The sequence below is a fragment of the Eucyclogobius newberryi genome, unplaced genomic scaffold, assembly GCF_026437365.1.
Source record: "Eucyclogobius newberryi isolate DKJ021-1_F unplaced genomic scaffold, fEucNew1.0.hap1 SCAF_8, whole genome shotgun sequence".
NCBI classification, from domain to species: Eukaryota; Metazoa; Chordata; class Actinopteri; order Gobiiformes; family Gobiidae; genus Eucyclogobius; species Eucyclogobius newberryi.
The window spans coordinates 10,379,201-10,401,039 of record NW_027316500.1 but is presented as its reverse complement, the minus strand read 5'-3'; the positions used below and the strand labels follow the sequence as shown (position 1 = coordinate 10,401,039).

Below are 21,839 nucleotides of genomic sequence, written 5' to 3'. Positions count from 1 at the left end.
GCAATGTCGTGTGTTAGCAATCAAATATACATTATTTACAAGCTTATATTTCTAATGCATATAAACCCCTTTTATTTTGTCAAACAGTTCGGCGTGAACTATGACCGCAAAGTGGACATCTTTGCTTTGGGTTTGATCTTTTTTGAGCTCTTCTGTAGAATATCTACTCATCATGAAAAACGTGATGTATGTAGTTTCTTGTTTATTTATATTCCATGTACACTGACTTACTACCAAACACCTCCATGATAAGCAAGATTTGAGTCTATTATTCCTAGACTACATATTATCTTCCTCTTCTGCAGATCTGGGACGATGTCAGATGTCAGAACCTGCCAAAAGAGTTTACCAGGACTTATCCAATAGAGGTACAGTTAATATTGGCGTACTGAGTTAATATTTGTTATCCATATCCTTTTTGATTAACGTTTTAAGCTTATTTTATTTCAGAGTTACATTATCAAAACTATGTTGAGAAAGAAGCCTGAAGACAGACCTGAAGCCAGCGCACTAAAACCTGAGTTGGAGAAGTGGACTTCAGAGGAAGACATCGAACAAAAGACTTTTTGAATTTTTTTAATGTTTTTATTTGCGTATAGAATTATGAATAATGAATTTAATCATGGATTTACATTATGGTAATACACTATTACAAACTAATGGCAGCATTTTCATGAATTCTTAGCTGATCCAAGTGGGAAATTACAGTTTGATCATGATATCACACTTGTTTTAATAAGATTATCCATGACATAAAATAGGCCACTCAAGGTATTCAGTATAAACCAATTAAAAACACATTTTCTATTACAGCTATTTTTATTGGTCTGATATATTTGGGAGGGCTATCACTTGTTTAGATAGTGGTACCTAAACAGCAAAACAGTTTGGAGGGTTCCCACTTTCTCACGTGTCCTGGACCAGGTCATCCAGTCATAGATAATGCATGGGAAATTAGGGGGGGAAATGCCAAATGTCTGGAAAATGTATATTTTGTCCTTTTAAAATGCCTGACAATTCTTTGCTGTATTGAATTGAATATCAATTTACTAGAGACTGCTACTGCCATCATCGCACTAAACAGAGAAATTGGATTTTTTGGGGGAAACTCGCCCACCAAAACTCAGGCAATGCCACCTCATTTGTACAAAAACTGTGAATACCCCCAAACCGTCATCACTTCATCTTACCTGCTATAGTCACTTCATTTTGTGTTAAAAGTACAAAAGTAACATTCAAATGGAAGAATGTGTATTCAACATTCAAGAAGACAATGTTTGGATTCACACATGTTCAATATTATGGCTGGGACGATATGCTTTTGTCACAATTCGATGTGATCACGATACATAAGTATTGCGATAATTACAATTGCGATTTAATACAATAAAATACAAATACACCAAAACTGATATTTAGTACTTGTACATTTAACATAACACTGATACAATGATGCCACCTGCTGTTTGAAAGATATTGCCACAACTGAAAGCAAACTAGACACTTTCATTAGGTTTATGACCTTTGTATGTTTATGCTTATGGGTTTATCACTATAAAATGACTAGTCTATGTTTATAATAGCTAATAGTTATTAACTTACAGTAAAAAGTTAAATTTGCAACCATTTTAATGTTATGTGTTAGTACAAAGAATTAATCACGGTGGGCAAAAATATTGATGTTACAAATTAAAAGTACAGATTCTTCTATAGGCTGTGATTTAAAGTTTGGCTAATTTTAGTTATAGAATATAAATGTATGGTCCAATAATGTGCACTAAATTGAACGACACAAAATCCAACAGTCAATTTAACAACATTTCTGCTGCACTGATGTGTGCAACAAAAAAGAAAACAGTGACACACGCACACACTTGTTCCGTGTTTGTCCACTACACAGCGCTGTCATACATAGACTTGAGTACATCGTAGGTCTGACATGTTTCCGCATAAATGAAAGTAGACGAGAGACGGTTTGGTGCGGGTGAATGCTTTTGTTTCTTTTTTCGTAGTTATTGATCTTGCTTCTATTGATTTGGAGCTCATACAGTTGTCTGTCATGGACACAGCGACCTCTACACCACAATTAAATGAACTCACGCAAAAACAGGATTTGAAGTAAGTATGAAGTTATGCGTATGTAAATGGGGCCTGACGTGAGTTTGCAGTTTTATAGTTTCTATTGCGTTTATGTTGTTGGATAAGGTATTGGGTCCATGTAACAGAAAAAACCCAACAATGTCACCAATAAAACATGATATGTCCCCTGATGAAGGGGTTATGATTTATAATTTGTTGATATTTATGTACTTATTTATTGTTGTATTATAGCCTTTTTACATACTATGGCTTATTGCATGTAATGATCGATGATTGTGATATAGAAGATCTAATGCAGAGGTGTCCAAACTCATCAAGGGCCACATTATGAAACATACAGAGCTAAGGCAGTTAACAAAGGAGAAGGTGGTCCCCAATAGTCTTTTGTCTCCCATGGTCTAAAACAAACATGACAAATCATACTTTTGGCTTGTTCTATTATCTTATCACTGTTTTAAAACAAAAGGGTTTAGAGATTGAATGGAGCTAATAAGACATTTATAATCCATTTTTATGACATAGAAATTGGTTGGAAATGGAAACCACTGGTTAAGGGCCAGCGATTACACAACAATGAAGTGACTCATTATCAAAATGTTTGTATTTCAGTTATAATAGCAGGATGTTTTTTTTTTTGCAAAACTACTTTTGGTCATTTGGGCCAGTACAGCAGTAGCCTAAGGGATAAGATGTCTGAATTTTGGGAAACTGTGCCTCCAAAGAAGTCAAATAAATATATATTGTTAAAAAAATAATTATATTAGATTCATAACAAATCTTACCCATATCTTGCTCTATAATATATGTGTTTTTTAAAGTACTAAATAAAGTGCAACTTGAAATTTTATTAGGTTAAAATGCCAACAGAGATGGGCTACATTTTCTATCTACATAATTAATCATTATTTTTTAATAGGTTTCAGGAACCGCGGAGTTGCCATATAGCCCTGGGGGGCCGACTCTATAGCTTTTATATAGTGCCCATGCTCGTACACACGTTTGAAAAAACACCCCTAATCACTGACCTCCTTACCCCTGAAAAAGTACCCCTTTTAACTGACCACAACCAAAAAGTACCCCTTTTAACTGACCACAACCAAAAAGTACCCCTTTTAACTGACCACAACCAAAAAGTACCCCTTTTCATTGACAAAGCCTGAAAATATACCCTTTTTCACTTTAAAAGTTAGAAAAGTGCACTGAAACATATTACCATAGTATTGTTATACAAATTTACAATTCAATGACATGAAAATTCTCAGAAATAACTTAATAACAAACATATATACAAGTACACAATGATATAGCAATGAGTTGTCAAAAAAACAGGTTCAGATCAAGATAGCTCACTGTATGTTCAAGCACATGAACATAACTCACATACGCAAGGCAGACATTTTATGTACAGATAGATATTTAGCACATGTAACAGTTTGTTAATGTACACAAGTTTCATAGCACAAAACTCAGCACTCTACTCTGCAATAGCAGCGGCGGCAGCCGCGGCGGCGGCAGGTGAGTGTGGTGCGTAGGCGCCGAGTGTTCACCCTCGAACGCTTTACAGCGGGGAAAGGTGTCCGGGCAGTGGGGAAACAGTTCGGGGAAGTGAAGGTTTGTGATTCAACTAACTGGGCGCTCCACAAAGACGAAGGCTCCGCACCCGCGCGCGCTCCGCTCTGTGCGCGCTCCGTGCGCGGCACTCTTGGGCCGTGAGAGAGCCGGGCACGCACGCCGGGGAGAAGAGATGACGGGGCGGTTAGGGCGCACCGTCACAGTCAACAAACAAAAAAATCACCACAATTGCTTGAAAAAGTACCCCTATTTGCAGAATAAGGTAAAAAAAAAGGACCCCTAATCACGGACCCGCGCGGATCCGCGGAAACGGCCCGAAAACCCCCCCTTTTCCGCGATTTTTTGTTGCGAGCATGGACACACCTTTCCACAAAGTCGGCCCCCCAGGCATATAGCCTCATGGCTAACCCTAACCCTAACCTTAACCTTAACCTTAACCCTAACCCTGACCCTAACCCTGACCCTGACCCTAACCCTAACCCTAACCTTAACCCTAACCCTAACCCTGACCCTGACCCTGACCCTGACCCTAACCCTGACCCTGACCCTGACCCTGACCCTAACCCTAACCCTGACCCTGACCCTGACCCTGACCCTGACCCTAACCCTGACCCTGACCCTGACCCTAACCCTAACCCTAACCCTAACCCTGACCCTAACCCTAACCCTGACCCTAACCCTAACCCTGACCCTGACCCTGACCCTGACTCTAACCCTAACCCTAACCCTGACCCTGACCCTGACCCTGACCCTAACCCTGACCCTGACCCTGACCCTAACCCTAACCCTAACCCTAACCCTGACCCTAACCCTAACCCTAACCCTAACCCTAACCCTCACCCTAACCCTAACCTAAGTTATTTTTATTTTTTTATTTTTAGGCCCGAGCGCCACAAGCTGGCGAGAGGCCTATTAATCTCGTAAGGCCGTGCGAAGCACGGCTGCGAAAGTGCGCACGTAGTGCGCACGAAATCGAGCGCAAAGCGCTCGCCCACTTCCAAACACTCACTAACGCACTCCTTCACTCATGCACGCCCCGTGCATACTAATTAGTAGTAGGAAAATGGAACATTACCGTTGTAAACGGGCGAAGCCCGTGCAAAAGTGCGCACTAAACGAGCACTTTATATGGGGATGACGACCGCTTCGCGGTAAAGCACTCATGAGAAGAAAGGGCTCAAAGTGAAGAAGAGAAGACGAGTCCTGATGGAGCTGTACCAGCGCTGCCATGGCAACATACGGACCACATGGCAACACACGGACCACGTGGCAACACACGGACCACATGGCAACACACGGACCACGTGGCAACACACGGACCACGTGGCAACACACGGCCCACGTGGCAACACACGGCCCACGTGGCAACACAAAGTACCCGTCAGTGACCAGGGACCCACACCATGAGGTAGGAAAGCGCGAGCGCTTTCCGAAAATGTATAGTTTATGATATTTGAAAAATGGGAAACATTGTTTTCGCATCGGAATATTATTAGGCCCGAGCGCCACAAGCTGGCGAGAGGCCTATTAATCTCGTAAGGCCGTGCGAAGCACGGCTGCGAAAGTGCGCACGTAGTGCGCACGAAATCGAGCGCGAAGCGCTCGCCCACTTCCAAACACTCACTAACGCACTCCTCCACTCATGCACGCCCCGTGCATACTAATTAGTTGTAGGAAAATGGAACATTACCGTTGTAAACGGGCGAAGCCCGTGCAAAAGTTCGCACTAAACGAGCACTTTACATTGGGATGACGACCGCGAAGCGGTCGTCATCCCCATATAAAGCACTCATTTGCGCTAAGTAGCTCACGAATACGTTCCCCATCTCTTGCATGTTCCGTGCATATAAGCATGTAATGCAAAAATTGAACATTATTACTGTATAGAGGGCCAAAAACACAAAGTGGGCGGAGCCCACTCAAAATTATCGAAAGTACCCGTCAGTGACCAGGGACCCACACCATGAGGTAGGAAAGCGCGAGCGCTTTCCGAAAATGTATAGTTTATGATATTTGAAAAATGGGAAACATTGTTTTCGCATCGGAATATTATTCTTTCTTTCTTTCTTTCTTCTTCTTCTTCTTCTTCTCGGGACCAACCCCCCTATTTTTCACCCAGTGAACATTGACGAAAAGTCACAAAAATTTGCACACCTCTAAAAATCGTGCCTCTCTACATTCTGGCTATTTCCCTTTTCTAAAATAAAAAAAATTGGCGCGTCAGCGCCACCAAATGTACCAAAAATGCATTGAGAGATGGGAAATGACCCAAAAAAAATCTGATCGTAGAATCATGAAATTTGGCGCAGAGGTAGATGGTGACAAGAGAAGTAAAAAATATTATTACGGCAACGCCGTCCCCCGAACCAAATGTCGGCCATATTGCTTCAAAAATGGCTAAACATGACTTCGGAGTCTTTCCAAACGTCGTACTTTTACGAACTCCTCCCAGGGCGTTGGCCCTAAAAAGCTGAAATTTGGTGAAAATGCTACTGAGGAGTGGGACATCAAAAGTTATCCAAATTACATTGATACCTCTCACGGTCTCTGTGCGGCGAAGCCGCAAACTGTAACTAAAATTTCAGAAATCTCCCATATTTAAAATTTCTGCCGTTTGCGCAGATAAAGTCCGAATTGCGTCAAATTAGAATCAGTTGTTAAACTCTTTGCCCTAAACCTACTTGAAGTGAAATAAATTCATTTTGCGCCACAGCGCCCCCTACAGATTTTATATGGAGGTTAAATGTTTAGTTTTGCGAAATTATATGAAATTTGACACACATCTCAATTTTAGCATCCCCATCAAAAAAGTCAATGAGACCCATGTCATAATTGTTATGGCGTTGCCGTAACGATGACCGAAACCTTTCATGTTATTCCAATGGGGAAATCGCCAGAACATGTTTACACTTTAGACTTTCACAAACTCCTCCCAGGGCGTCAGCCCTATTAACCTGAAATTTGGTGAGACTCATCTTCAGGGGTGGACCATCAAAAGTTATCCACATTTTCATTCAAAGAGTCACGGTGTCTGTGCGGCAAAGCCGCACATGTTGCCAAGAATTCAAAATAAAATAGCTTTTTGATGGTAAAACAAAGGGGAGAAGATGTGACAGCGTCACAGATTCAGCAGTAGGCGTAATAAAAGGACAATTGGGGCGCGTTAGCGCCCCCTCCTCTTGCGGCGTGGCGGCGGTGTGGCAGCGGCGTGGCGAGGGCCGATCATTGCCGCTTGCGGCTATATATATATATATTTTTTTATTTATTTATTTATTTATTTATTTATTTATTTTTTTATTTTTTTATTTTTTTATTTAATTTTTTTAAATTTATTTACAGGAGATCTTCTACTGAAAGTGTTTTTCAGACTTCCTATAAGTGATCTGTTCTTCTGTATCTACCTCTGTATCTACCTGCGTTGCACCAATGAAATTTCCCCATGTGGGACAATAAAGGAATATCTTATCTTATCTTAACCTTAACCCGGCGCGGTCTAAAACGGCGCTAAAACGCGGTCAAATAGCGCAGCAGTTTCAGGAGCCGCGCGATCTCTAGACACTCCCTTTTTTAATAAGGGAGTGTCTAAAGAGCCGCGTCGCGCCGCCGAAACTGCCATGTTATTTTTGTGCCGGCCGCCCGCCGCGGTTCCTGAAACTGCTACGCTATTTGACCGCGTTTTAGCACCGTTTTAGACCGCGCTGGGTTACGGTTAAGGTTAAGGTTAAGGTTAAGGTTAAGGTTAAGGTTAAGGTTAAGGTTAAGGTTAAGGTTAAGGTTAAGGTTAAGGTTAAGGTTAAGGTTAGCCATGAGGCTATAAGGGAAGTGCCGCCGTTCCTGAAACTGCGCGGCCATTTGACCGCGCCGCGGCTCTGCAGCCACGGACTTTTAATAATGCCTGACCCTAACCCTAAGTCCATTACCTTACAAAATTAGATTTCCCTGAATTAAGTAACAAGTCGTTAAACTGTGCCCAGTTACCAGAATTATCCCATGAAATAATTTGAAATACATCTTAATACAAACAGTGCTTACGTTTGTTAGTTTATTCTATGTTTATTATAGATTTGGTTTTACAGCTGTGATGTCAAGCTTTGTATTTTGTTCTGACTTAAACAGCACTGCCTTCATCGGTGAGAGGAAAAATAATGATGCCGAACAAATTGCTGCTAAAAATCCTTTGGAAAGTATACACGGCAACTCTGCAGCCGGAATAGTAAATACTACTCAGTTGTTTGTTAATATAATGGTTTCACTTGTTTATTTTAATCTGCTCTCTTTCACTTAAACAGACGGATCCGGCAGGACCCAGTGTATCCCAGCGTAACTACATGTGCTGGTGGAATGATTATGTGCAGAAACATAATGTCATATTCGAAGTTGTGAAATTAGAACCGGCTCAGTAAGGTTCTACATTTAAATATTTGGAGACCTACACTGTTGTTTATTCTGTTTTTGTTTTTCCTAGTTGTTGTAGATTTGTAGTGGGAGATAAAGAGTATCCAGCGGCGTATGGAACAACAATGGATGAAGCCAAAGAAGAGGCCGCCAAGCTTGTTTACTGTGAGATGTTTGGCAGAGAAAAACAAGAGGTATTTGTTATAATAATAATAATAAATATAGCCGCAAGCGGCAATGATCGGCCCTCGCCACGCCGCCGCCACGCCGCAAGAGGAGGGGGCGCTAACGCGCCCCAATTGTCCTTTTATTACATCTACTGCTGAATCTGTGACGATGTCACATCTTCTCCCCTTTGTTTTACCATCAAAAAGCAATTTTATTTTGAATTCTTGGCAAAATGTGCGGCTTTGCCGCACAGACACCGTGACTCTTTGAATAAAAATGTGGATAACTTTTGATGGACCACCCCTGAAGATGAGTCTCACCAAATTTCAGGTTAATAGGGCTGACGCCCTAAGAGGAGTTTGTGAAAGTCTAAAGTGTAAACATGTTCTGGCGATTTCCCCATTGGAATAACATGGAAGGTTTCGGTCATCGTTACGGCAACGCCATAACAATTATGACATGGGTCTCATTGACTTTTTTGATGGGGATTCTAAAATTGAGTTGTGTGTCAAATTTCATATAATTTCGCAAAACTAAAAATTTAACCTCCATATAAAATCTGTAGGGGGCGCTGTGGCTCCAAATTAATTTATTTCACTTCAAGTAGGTTTAGGGCAAAGAGTTTAATAACTGATTCTAATTTGACGCAATTCGGACTTTATCTGCGCAAACGGCAGAAATGTAAAATTTGGGAGATTTCTGAAATTCTTGCTACAGTTTGCGGCTTCGCCGCACAGAGACCGTGACAGGTATCAATGTAATTTGGATAACTTTTGATGTCCCACTCCTCAGTAGCATTTTCACCAAATTTCAGCTTTTTAGGGCCAACGCCCTGGGAGGAGTTTGGAAAAGTTTGGAAAAACTCCAAAGTCATGTTTAGCCATTTTTGAAGCAATATGGCCGACATTTGGTTGGGCGGACGGCGTTGCCGTAATAATATTTTTTAATTCTCTTGTCACCATCTACCTCTGCGCCAAATTTCATGATTCTACGATCAGATTTTTTTTGGGTCATTTCCCATCTCTCAATGCATTTTTGGTACATTTGGGGGCGCTGACGCGGCAATTTTTTTAATTTTAGAAAAAGGAAATAGCCAGAATGTAGAGAGGCACGATGTTTAGAGGTGTGCAAATTTTTGTGACTTTTCGTCAATGTTCACTGGGTGAAAAATAGGGGGGTTGGTCCCGAGAAGAAGAAAGAAGAAAGAATTAAAGCCGCAAGCGGCATCCAACGGCCCTCGCGGGCCGCCGGCCTTCCGACTCTGCGCTTTCGACTTGATAAAGATGGCGCCCTTATTGTGTGTTGAATTAAAAAAGAACTTGACAGACGGCGACACAATTGACATGGCCAATCCAGTGCAAATCAACACAAGTGTCAGTCAAATTTGCTGCGCCGCCGCACAGAGACCGTAGCACTTGGAATAAAAATATGGATAACTTTTGATGCCGCGCTTGTGTAGATGATTTTTCCCGAAGTAAAGCTTGATCGAGCTATTGCCCACGGAGGAGTTTGTTAAAGTGTGAAGCGTAAATGTGAACATTTCAGAGATTTCGCTGTTTTCCCATTTCTGACATATATTTGCGGGTCCGCCACACAGAGACCGTAGCACTTAGAATCAAAATATGGATAAGTTTTGATGCCCCGCTTGTGTAGATGATATTCTCCAAATATGAACTTGATCGGACAATCGCCCTAGGAGGAGTTCGTTAAAGTGTGAAGCGTAAAAATGTGGTGATTTGAGCAATCCTATGATTTTCCCATAAGGATAACATGGGATGTTTCTGTCATCGCTACGGTTACGCCGTACAAAATATGACTTTGGCTCTCATACTTTTGTGATCAGGATGGCAAATTAGAATTTTGTTCAAAATATCATGTCATTTGGAAAAACTCTATTGTTTATAGGCCACTCTGAAGGCCAAATAGTCAGAATTCTGGGAAACGTTTGCGGCTCCGTCGCACAGAGACCGTAAAAGCTATCCTTAAAATTTGGATAACTTTAGATGCCCCACTTGTCTAGAGGACGTACACCGATTTTGAGGTCGGTGGGCAAAACGCACTAGGAGGACTTCGTTAAAGTGTAAAACATAAAAATGTGGATATTTGAGAGATTTAGCGGTTTTCCCATAGCATAACATGGGAGGTTTATGTCATCGCTACGACTACGCCGTAAAAATTAAGGCATTTGTCTGATTGGCTTTTTTGATCGCGACGCCAAAATAGAATTTTGGGTAAAGTTTAGAAAATTTTGGTAAAACTAATTTTTGACCTTCAATGTTAATTTAAAGGTCACTCTGTAGGGGGCGCTATCGCGCCCATTTCAATTTTGTCATCATAAACTGGTCCAAACTAGAAAGTTGAACAACTGATTCAAATTTGGTCCTAATCGGACTTGTTTTGATCAAATGGGAACAATTTTTAGATCTGCAATATCCCAAAATAAGTTGTCCAACTTTGCGGCTGCGCCGCACACAGACCGTAAAAGGTATCTCAAAAAATTTGATAACTTTAGATGCCCCACTTGTCCAGAGGACGTCCGCCGATTTTGAAGTCTGTGGGCAAAACGCCCTAGGAGGAGTTCGTCAAAGTTTGACGTGAACAAAATGGCTAACACAGCGTGTTTTCATTTTCAAAGGAAGATGGCGGGCATAGGGTAATTCTGGGGGCGTGGCCACAATAATATTTGTTTTTTGTCCTCACGAGAGGAATGCGTGTTCCGAATTTCGTAGCTCTACGACAAAGTTGACCTCGGGGCGTCTCCCATAGGCGCAATGTATTTTGACTTTTGTCGGTGGCGCTGTCGCGCCATTTTTTAACGAAAAAAAAAATGGCCCAGAAAAAACAAAATTTTTCGCCGATTTTGAATTTTGGGTAAAGTTTGGTGAGTTTTTGAGCATGTTCAGGGGGTCAAATTAGAGTTCAAAGCGCTGAAGAAGAACAAGAAAAATTAAAGCCGCAAGCGGCATCCAACGGCCCTCGCGGGCCGCCGGCCTTCCGACTCTGCGCTTTCGACTTGATAAAGATGGCGCCCTTATTGTGTTGGATTAAAAAAGAACTTGACAGACGGCGACACAATTGACATGGCCAATCCAGTGCAAATGAACACAAGTGTCGGTCAAATGTGCGGGTCCGCCACACAGAGACCGTGACACTTGGAATAAAAATATGGATAACTTTTGATGCTCCGCTTGTGTAGATGATTTTCCCCAAATATGAGCTTGATCGAGCTATTGCCCACAGAGGAGTTTGTTAAAGTGTGAAGCGTAAATGTGAACATTTCAGAGATTTCGCTGTTTTCCCATTTCTGACATATATTTGCGGGTCCGCCACACAGAGACCGTAGCACTTAGAATCAAAATATGGATAAGTTTTGATGCCCCGCTTGTGTAGGTGATATTCTCCAAATATGAACTTGATCTGACAATCGCCCTAGGAGGAGTTTGTTAAAGTGTGAAGGGTAAAAATGTGGTGATTTGAGCGATTCTACGATTTTCCCATAAGGATAACATGGGATGTTTCTGTCATCGCTACGGTTACGCCGTAAAAAATATGACTTTGGCTCTCATACTTTTATGATCAGGATGGCAAATTAGAATTTTGTTCAAAATATCATGTCATTTGGAAAAACTCTATTGTTTATAGGCCACTCTGAAGGCCAAATAGTCAGAATTCTGGGAAACGTTTGCGGCTCCGTCGCACAGAGACCGTAAAAGCTATCCTTGAAATTTGGATAACTTTAGATGCCCCACTTGTCTAGAGGACGTACACCGATTTTGAGGTCGGTGGGCAAAATGCACTAGGAGGAGTTCGTTAAAGTGTGAAGCGTAAAAATGTGGATATTCGAGAGATTTAGCGGTTTTCCCATAGGGATAACATGGGAGGTTTATCTCATCGCTACGACTACGCCGTAAAAATTAAGGCATTTGTCTGATTGGCTTTTTTGATCGGGACGCCAAAATAGAATTTTGGGTAAAGTTTAGAAAATTTTGGTAAAACTAATTTTTGACCTTCAATGTTAATTTAAAGGTCACTCTGTAGGGGGCGCTATCGCGCCCATTTAAATTTTGTCATCATAAACTGGTCCAAACTAGAAAGTTGAACAACTGATTCAAATTTGGTCCTAATCGGACTTGTTTTGATCAAATGGGAACAATTTTTATATCTGCAATATCCCAAAATAAGTTGTCCAACTTTGCGGCTGCGCCGCACACAGACCGTAAAAGGTATCTTAAAAAATTGGATCACTTTAGATGCCCCACTTGTCCAGAGGACGTACGCCGATTTTGAAGTCGGTGGGCAAAACGCCCTAGGAGGAGTTCGTCAAAGTTTGATGTGAACAAAATGGCTAACACAGCGTGTTTTCATTTTCAAAGGAAGATGGCGGCCATAGGGTAAGTCTGGGGGCGTGGCCACAATAATATTTGTTTTTTGTCCTCACAAGAGGAATGCGTGTTCCGAATTTCGTAGCTTTACGACAAAGTTGACCTCGGGGCGTCTCCCATAGGCGCAATGTATTTTGACTTTTGTCGGTGGCGCTGTCGCGCCATTTTTTTAGGGAAAAAAAAATGGCCCAGAAAAAACAAAATTTTTCGCCGATTCTGAATTTTGGACAAAGTTTGGTGAGTTTTTGAGCATGTTCAGGGGGTCGAATTAGAGTTCAAAGCGATGAAGAACAAGAAAAATAATAATAAATATAGCCGCAAGCGGCAATGATCGGCCCTCGCCACGCCGCCGCCACGCCGCCGCCACACCGCCGCCACACCGCAAGAGGAGGGGGCGCTAACGCGCCCCAATTGTCCTTTTATTACGCCTACTGCTGAATCTGTGACGCTGTCACATCTTCTCCCCTTTGTTTTACCATCAAAAAGCTATTTTATTTTGAATTCTTGGCAAAATGTGCGGCTTTGCCGCACAGACACCGTGACTCTTTGAATGAAAATGTGGATAACTTTTGATGGTCCTGAAGATGAGTCTCACCAAATTTCAGGTTAATAGGGCTGACGCCCTGGGAGGAGTTTGTGAAGTCTAAAGTGTAAACATGTTCTGGCGATTTCCCCATTGGAATAACATGAAAGGTTTCGGTCATCGTTACGGCAACGCCATAACAATTATGACATGGGTCTCATTGACTTTTTTGATGGGGATGCTAAAATTGAGTTGTGTGTCAAATTTCATATAATTTCGCAAAACTAAACATTTAACCTCCATATAAAATCTGTAGGGGGCGCTGTGGCGCCAAATGAATTTATTTCACTTCAAGTAGGTTTAGGGCAAAGAGTTTAACAACTGATTCTAATTTGACGCAATTCGGACTTTATCCGCGCAAACGGCAGAAATTTTAAATATGGGAGATTTCTGAAATTCTAGCTAAAGTTTGCGGCTTCGCCGCACAGAGACCGTGAGAGGTATCAATGTAATTTGGATAACTTTTGATGTCCCACTCCTCAGTAGCATTTTTACCAAATTTCAGCTTTTTAGGGCTAACGCCCTGGGAGGAGTTCGTAAAAGTACGACGTTTTGAAAAACTCCGAAGTCATGTTTAGCCATTTTTGAAGCAATATGGCCGACATTTGGTTGGGCGGACGGCGTTGCCGTAATAATATTTTTTACTTCTCTTGTCACCATCTACCTCTGCGCCAAATTTCATGATTCTACGATCAGATTTTTTTGGGTCATTTCCCATCTCTCAATGTATTTTTGGTACATTTGGGGGCGCTGACGCGCCAATTTTTTTTATTTTAGAAAAGGGAAATAGCCAGAATGTAGAGAGGCACGATTTTTAGAGGTGTGAACATTTTTGTGACTTTTCGTCAATGTTCACTGGGTGAAAAATAGGGGGGTTGGTCCCGAGAAGAAGAAGAAGAAGAAGAAGAAGAAGAAGAAGAAATATTGCCGCAAGCGGCAATGATCGGCCCTCGCCACGCCGCCGCCACACCGCCGCCACGCTGCAAGAGGAGGGGGCGCTTACCCGCCCCAATTGTCCTTTTATTACGCTAAACATAACTAAACATTTAACCTCCATATAAAATCTGTAGGGGGCGCTGTGGCGCCAAATGAATTTATTTCACTTCAAGTAGGTTTAGGGCAAAGAGTTTAACAACTGATTCTAATTTGACGCAATTCGGACTTTATCTGCGCAAACGGCAGAAATTTTAAATATGGGAGATTTCTGAAATTCTATCTACAGTTTGCGGCTTCGCCGCACAGAGACCGTGACAGGTATCAATGTAATTTGGATAACTTTTGATGTCCCACTCCTCAGTAGCATTTTCACCAAATTTCAGCTTTTTAGGGCCAACGCCCTGGGAGGAGTTCGTAAAAGTACGACGTTTGGAAAAACTCCGAAGTCATGTTTAGCCATTTTTGAAGCAATATGGCCGACATTTGGTTTGGCGGACGGCGTTGCCGTAATAATATTTTTTACTTCTCTTGTCACCATCTACCTCTGCGCCAAATTTCATGATTCTACGATCAGATTTTTTTTGGGTCATTTCCCATCTCTCAATGCATTTTTGGTACATTTGGGGGCGCTGACGTGCCAATTTTTTTTATTTTAGAAAAGGGAAATAGCCAGAATTTAGAGAGGCACGATTTTTAGAGGTGTGCAAATTTTTGTGACTTTTCGTCAATGTTCACTGGGTGAAAAATAGGGGGGTTGGTCCCGAGAAGAAGGAGAAGAAGAAGAAGATTAAAGCCGCAAGCGGCATCCAACGGCCCTCGCGGGCCGCCGGCCTTCCGACTCTGCGCTTTCGACTTGATAAAGATGGCGCCCTTATTGTGTTGAATTAAAAAAGAACTTGACAGACGGAGACACATTGGACATGGCCAATCCAGTGCAAATCAACACAAGTGTCAGTCAAATTTGCTGCTCCGCTGCACAGAGACCGTAGCACTTAGAATATAAATATGGATAACTTTTGATGCCCCGCTTGTGTAGATGATATTTCCCAAAGTAAAGCTTGATCGAGCTATTGCCCACGGAGGAGTTTGTTAAAGTGTGAAGCATAAATTTGAACATTTCATAGATTTAGCGTTTTTCCCATTTGTGACAGTATATTTGCAGCTCCACGGCACAGAGACCGTAGCACTTAGAATAAAAATATGGATAGCTTTTGATGCCCCGCTTGTATAGATGATTTTCCCTAAATATGAGTTTGATCGGACAATCGCCCTAGGAGGAGTTTGTTAAAGTGTGAAGCGTAAAAATGTGGTGATTTGAGGGATTTCGCGATTTTCCCATAAGGATAACATGGGATATTTCTGTCATGGCTACGGTTACGCTGTACAAAATATGACTTTGTCTCTCATACTTTTATGATCAGGATGGCAAATTAGAATTTTGTGCAAAATATCATGTCATTTGGAAAAACTCTATTGTTTATAGGCCACTCTGAAGGCCAAATAGTCAGAATTCTGGCAAACGTTTGAGGCTCCGTCGCACAGAGACCTTAAAAGCTATCCTTAAAATTTGGATAACTTTAGATGCCCCACTTGTCTAGAGGACGTACACCGATTTTGAGGTTGGTGGGCAAAACGCACTAGGAGGAGTTCGTCAAAGTTTGAAACAGAAAAATGTGGATATTCGAGAGATTTAGCGGTTTTCCCATAGGGATAACATGGGAGATTTATGTCATCGCTACGACTACGCCGTAAAAATTAAGGCATTTGTCTGATAGGCTTTTTTGATCGGGACGCCAAAATAGAATTTTGGGTAAAGTTTAGAAAATTTTGGTAAAACTAATTTTTGACCTTCAATGTTAATTTAAAGGTCACTCTGTAGGGGGCGCTATCGCGCCCATTTCAATTTTGTCTGCCTAAACTGGTCCAAACTAGAACGTTTAACAACTGATTCAAATTTGGTCCTAATCGGACTGGTTTTGATCAAATGGGAGCAATTTTTAGATCTGCAATATTCCAAAATAAGTTGTCCAACTTTGCGGCTGCGCCGCACACAGACCGTAAAAGGTATCTCAAAAAATTGGATAACTTTAGATGCCCCACTTGTCCAGAGAACGTACGCCGATTTTGAAGTTGGTGGGCAAAACGCCCTAGGAGGAGTTCGTCAAAGTTTGACGTGAACAAAATGGCTAACACAGCGTGTTTTCATTTTCAAAGGAAGATGGCGGCCATAGGGTAAGTCTGGGGGCGTGGCCACAATGATTTTTTTTGTTTGTCCTCACGAGAGGAATGCGTGTCCCGAATTCCGTAGCTTTACGTCAAAGTTGACCTCGGGGCGTCTCCCATAGGCGCAATGTATTTTGACTTTTGTCGGTGGCGCTGTCGCGCCATTTTTTAACGAAAAAAAAAATGGCCCAGAAAAAATTAAATTTTTCGCCGATTCTGAATTTTGGGCAAAGTTTGGTGAGTTTTTGAGCATGTTCAGGGGGTCAAATTAGAGTTCAAAGCGATGAAGAACAAGAAAAATAATAATAATATTTTTAGCAAAAACAATATAGCCGTTTCCACTATAACAACAAATTATACATCGTTTGAAAGCTCTAAGCCTTCCCGATGCCGCCATGGGGTGGAATCATCATTACGAGCGCTTACGCGCTCGTCACTCCCTATTCCGTCGGGATGCCCCGCCCACTCCCCATAGACTTCCATTGATTTGAGCAGATACAAGCATGGCCCATTCCTGCGGCATGGATTCTCGCATACGGGACAATGCCAGGAGGGTTTTTGAAGGAATGCAGCGCTTCGCGCTGCTGTTGTCAACAATTAGTGAATGGGCTACGCCCATTCACTAATTGTTGACTATTTCTGTCATAGCAGGAGTAAGTATGCATGATCCATGCCTTCGGCATGGGCTAGTTCACTGTACTTGCCAGGGGCGACGGGGCAGTTGCAACGCTGCCTTCGCCAGCGTTGCGGGAGCAATAGGCCCTCCGCCCTGCTGGGGCACGGGCCTAATAATATTCCGATGCGAAAACAATGTTTCCCATTTTTCAAATATCATAAACTATACATTTTCGGAAAGCGCTCGCGCTTTCCTACCTCATGGTGTGGGTCCCTGGTCACTGACGGGTACTTTCGTTAATTTTGAGTGGGCTCCGCCCACTTTGTGTTTTTGGCCCTCTATACAGTAATAATGTTAAATTTTTGCATTACATGCTTATATGCACGGAACATGCAAGAGATGGGGAACGTATTCATGAGGTACTTAGCGCAAATGAGTGCTTTATATGGGGATCTCAATGTAAAGTGCTCGTTTAGTGCGCACTTTTGCACTGGCTTCGCCCGTTTACAACGATAATGTTCCATTTTCCTACTACTAATTAGTATGCACGGGGCGTGCATGAGTGAAGGAGTGCGTTAGTGAGTGTTTGGAAGTGGGCGAGCGCTTCGCGCTCGATTTCGTGCGCACCACGTGCGCACTTTCGCAGCCGTGCTTCGCACGGCCTTACGAGATTAATAGGCCTCTCGCCAGCTTGTGGCGCTCGGGCCTAATAATACCTTTTATGTATATAGCGCTTTTCAATGACCCAAAGGCGCTTTGACATATACAAAAGGGGGGGTATTTACAGACAGGGGGGACAGCACGTACAATACAAAGTGATGTACAGATAAAATAAACAAGACAGAAGAAGCAGAAAGAAAATGTGATTATTAGGCCCGAGCGCCACAAGCTGGCGAGAGGCCTATTAATCTCGTAAGGCCGTGCGAAGCACGGCTGCGAAAGTGCGCACGTAGTGCGCACGAAATCGAGCGTGAAGCGCTCGCCCACTTCCAAACACTCACTAACGCACTCCTTCACTCATGCACGCCCCGTGCATACTAATTAGTAGTAGGAAAATGGAACATTACCGTTGTAAACGGGCGAAGCCCGTGCAAAAGTGCGCACTAAACGAGCACTTTACATTGAGATGATAACCGCTTCGCGGTCGTCATCCCCATATAAAGCACTCATTTGCGCTAAGTACCTCACGAATACGTTCCCCATCTCTTGCATGTTCCGTGCATATAAGCATGTAATGCAAAAAATGAACATTATTACTGTATAGAGGGCCAAAAACACAAAGTGGGCGGAGCCCACTCAAAATTAACGAAAGTACCCGTCAGTGACCAGGGACCCACACCATGAGGTAGGAAAGCGCGAGCGCTTTCCGAAAATGTATAGTTTATGATATTTGGAAAATGGGAAACATTGTTTTCGTATCGGAATATTATTCTTTCTTTCTTTCTTTCTTCTTCTCGGGACCAACCCCCCTATTTTTCACCCAGTGAACATTGACGAAAAGTCACAAAAATTTGCACACCTCTAAAAATCGTGCCTCTCTACATTCTGGCTATTTCCCTTTTCTAAAATAAAAAAAAATTGGCGCGTCAGCGCCCCCAAATGTACCAAAAATTTATTGAGAGATGGGAAATGACCCAAAAAAAATCTGATCGTAGAATCATGAAATTTGGCGCAGAGGTAGATGGTGACAAGAGAAGTAAAAAATATTATTACGGCAACGCCGTCCGCCCAACCAAATGTCGGCCATATTGCTTCAAAAATGGCTAAACATGACTTCGGAGTTTTTCCAAACGTCGTACTTTTATGAACTCCTCCCAGGGCGTTGGCCCTAAAAAGCTGAAATTTGGTGAAAATGCTACTGAGGAGTGGGACATCAAAAGTTATCCAAATTACATTGATACCTGTCACGGTCTCTGTGCGGCAAAGCCGCAAACTGTAGCAAGAATTTCAGAAATCTCCCAAATTTAACATTTCTGCCGTTTGCGCAGATAAAGTCCGAATTGCGTCAAATTAGAATCAGTTGTTAAACTCTTTGCCCTAAACCTACTTGAAGTGAAATAAATTAATTTGGCACCACAGCGCCCCCTACAGATTTTATATGGAGGTTAAATATTTATTTTTGCGAAATAATATGAAATTTGACACACAACTCAATTTTGGCATCCCCATCAAAAAAGTCAATGAGACCCATGTCATAATTGTTATGGCGTTGCCGTAACGATGACCGAAACCTTCCATGTTATTCCAATGGGGAAATCGCCAGAACATGTTTACACTTTAGACTTTCACAAACTCCTCCCAGGGCGTTAGCCCTATTAACCTGAAATTTGGTGAGACTCATCTTCAGGGGTGGACCATCAAAAGTTATCCACATTTTTATTCAAAGAGTCACGGTGTCTGTGCGGCAAAGCCGCACATTTTGCCAAGAATTCAAAATAAAATTGCTTTTTGATGGTAAAACAAAGGGGAGAAGATGTGACAGCGTCACAGATTCAGCAGTAGGCGTAATAAAAGGACAATTGGGGCGCGTTAGCGCCCCCTCCTCTTGCGGCGTGGCGGCGGCGTAGCGAGGGCCGATCATTGCCGCTTGCGGCTATATTTAGGCCCGAGCGCCACAAGCTGGCGAGAGGCCTATTAATCTCGTAAGGCCGTGCGAAGCACGGCTGCGAAAGTGCGCACGTAGTGCGCACGAAATCGAGCGTGAAGCGCTCGCCCACTTCCAAACACTCACTAACGCACTCCTTCACTCATGCACGCCCCGTGCATACTAATTAGTAGTAGGAAAATGGAACATTACCGTTGTAAACGGGCGAAGCCCGTGCAAAAGTGCGCACTAAACGAGCACTTTACATTGAGATGATAACCGCTTCGCGGTCGTCATCCCCATATAAAGCACTCATTTGCGCTAAGTACCTCACGAATACGTTCCCCATCTCTTGCATGTTCCGTGCATATAAGCATGTAATGCAAAAAATGAACATTATTACTGTATAGAGGGCCAAAAACACAAAGTGGGCGGAGCCCACTCAAAATTAACGAAAGTACCCGTCAGTGACCAGGGACCCACACCATGAGGTAGGAAAGCGCGAGCGCTTTCCGAAAATGTATAGTTTATGATATTTGGAAAATGGGAAACATTGTTTTCGTATCGGAATATTATTCTTTCTTTCTTTCTTTCTTCTTCTCGGGACCAACCCCCCTATTTTTCACCCAGTGAACATTGACGAAAAGTCACAAAAATTTGCACACCTCTAAAAATCGTGCCTCTCTACATTCTGGCTATTTCCCTTTTCTAAAATAAAAAAAAATTGGCGCGTCAGCGCCCCCAAATGTACCAAAAATTTATTGAGAGATGGGAAATGACCCAAAAAAAATCTGATCGTAGAATCATGAAATTTGGCGCAGAGGTAGATGGTGACAAGAGAAGTAAAAAATATTATTACGGCAACGCCGTCCGCCCAACCAAATGTCGGCCATATTGCTTCAAAAATGGCTAAACATGACTTCGGAGTTTTTCCAAACGTCGTACTTTTATGAACTCCTCCCAGGGCGTTGGCCCTAAAAAGCTGAAATTTGGTGAAAATGCTACTGAGGAGTGGGACATCAAAAGTTATCCAAATTACATTGATACCTGTCACGGTCTCTGTGCGGCAAAGCCGCAAACTGTAGCAAGAATTTCAGAAATCTCCCAAATTTAACATTTCTGCCGTTTGCGCAGATAAAGTCCGAATTGCGTCAAATTAGAATCAGTTGTTAAACTCTTTGCCCTAAACCTACTTGAAGTGAAATAAATTAATTTGGCACCACAGCGCCCCCTACAGATTTTATATGGAGGTTAAATATTTATTTTTGCGAAATAATATGAAATTTGACACACAACTCAATTTTGGCATCCCCATCAAAAAAGTCAATGAGACCCATGTCATAATTGTTATGGCGTTGCCGTAACGATGACCGAAACCTTCCATGTTATTCCAATGGGGAAATCGCCAGAACATGTTTACACTTTAGACTTTCACAAACTCCTCCCAGGGCGTTAGCCCTATTAACCTGAAATTTGGTGAGACTCATCTTCAGGGGTGGACCATCAAAAGTTATCCACATTTTTATTCAAAGAGTCACGGTGTCTGTGCGGCAAAGCCGCACATTTTGCCAAGAATTCAAAATAAAATTGCTTTTTGATGGTAAAACAAAGGGGAGAAGATGTGACAGCGTCACAGATTCAGCAGTAGGCGTAATAAAAGGACAATTGGGGCGCGTTAGCGCCCCCTCCTCTTGCGGCGTGGCGGCGGCGTAGCGAGGGCCGATCATTGCCGCTTGCGGCTATATTTAGGCCCGAGCGCCACAAGCTGGCGAGAGGCCTATTAATCTCGTAAGGCCGTGCGAAGCACGGCTGCGAAAGTGCGCACGTAGTGCGCACGAAATCGAGCGTGAAGCGCTCGCCCACTTCCAAACACTCACTAACGCACTCCTTCACTCATGCACGCCCCGTGCATACTAATTAGTAGTAGGAAAATGGAACATTACCGTTGTAAACGGGCGAAGCCCGTGCAAAAGTGCGCACTAAACGAGCACTTTACATTGAGATGATAACCGCTTCGCGGTCGTCATCCCCATATAAAGCACTCATTTGCGCTAAGTACCTCACGAATACGTTCCCCATCTCTTGCATGTTCCGTGCATATAAGCATGTAATGCAAAAAATGAACATTATTACTGTATAGAGGGCCAAAAACACAAAGTGGGCGGAGCCCACTCAAAATTAACGAAAGTACCCGTCAGTGACCAGGGACCCACACCATGAGGTAGGAAAGCGCGAGCGCTTTCCGAAAATGTATAGTTTATGATATTTGGAAAATGGGAA

At 42.6% G+C, this 21,839-nt stretch overlaps 1 protein-coding gene across 1 annotated transcript in view; it reads left to right on the top strand.

Moving 5' to 3' along the window:
- The window catches only part of LOC140351481 (uncharacterized), a 33,650-nt gene that overhangs the window by 4,911 nt on the left and 6,900 nt on the right, over positions 1 to 21,839 (top strand). The window contains exons 12-17 of the mRNA XM_072437331.1: positions 88 to 186; positions 306 to 368; positions 451 to 530; positions 7,789 to 7,885; positions 7,962 to 8,071; positions 8,138 to 8,261. Of these exons, the coding sequence (XP_072293432.1) occupies positions 88 to 186; positions 306 to 368; positions 451 to 530; positions 7,789 to 7,885; positions 7,962 to 8,071; positions 8,138 to 8,261 (573 nt within the window). The remainder of the gene's footprint in view (positions 1 to 87; positions 187 to 305; positions 369 to 450; positions 531 to 7,788; positions 7,886 to 7,961; positions 8,072 to 8,137; positions 8,262 to 21,839) is intronic.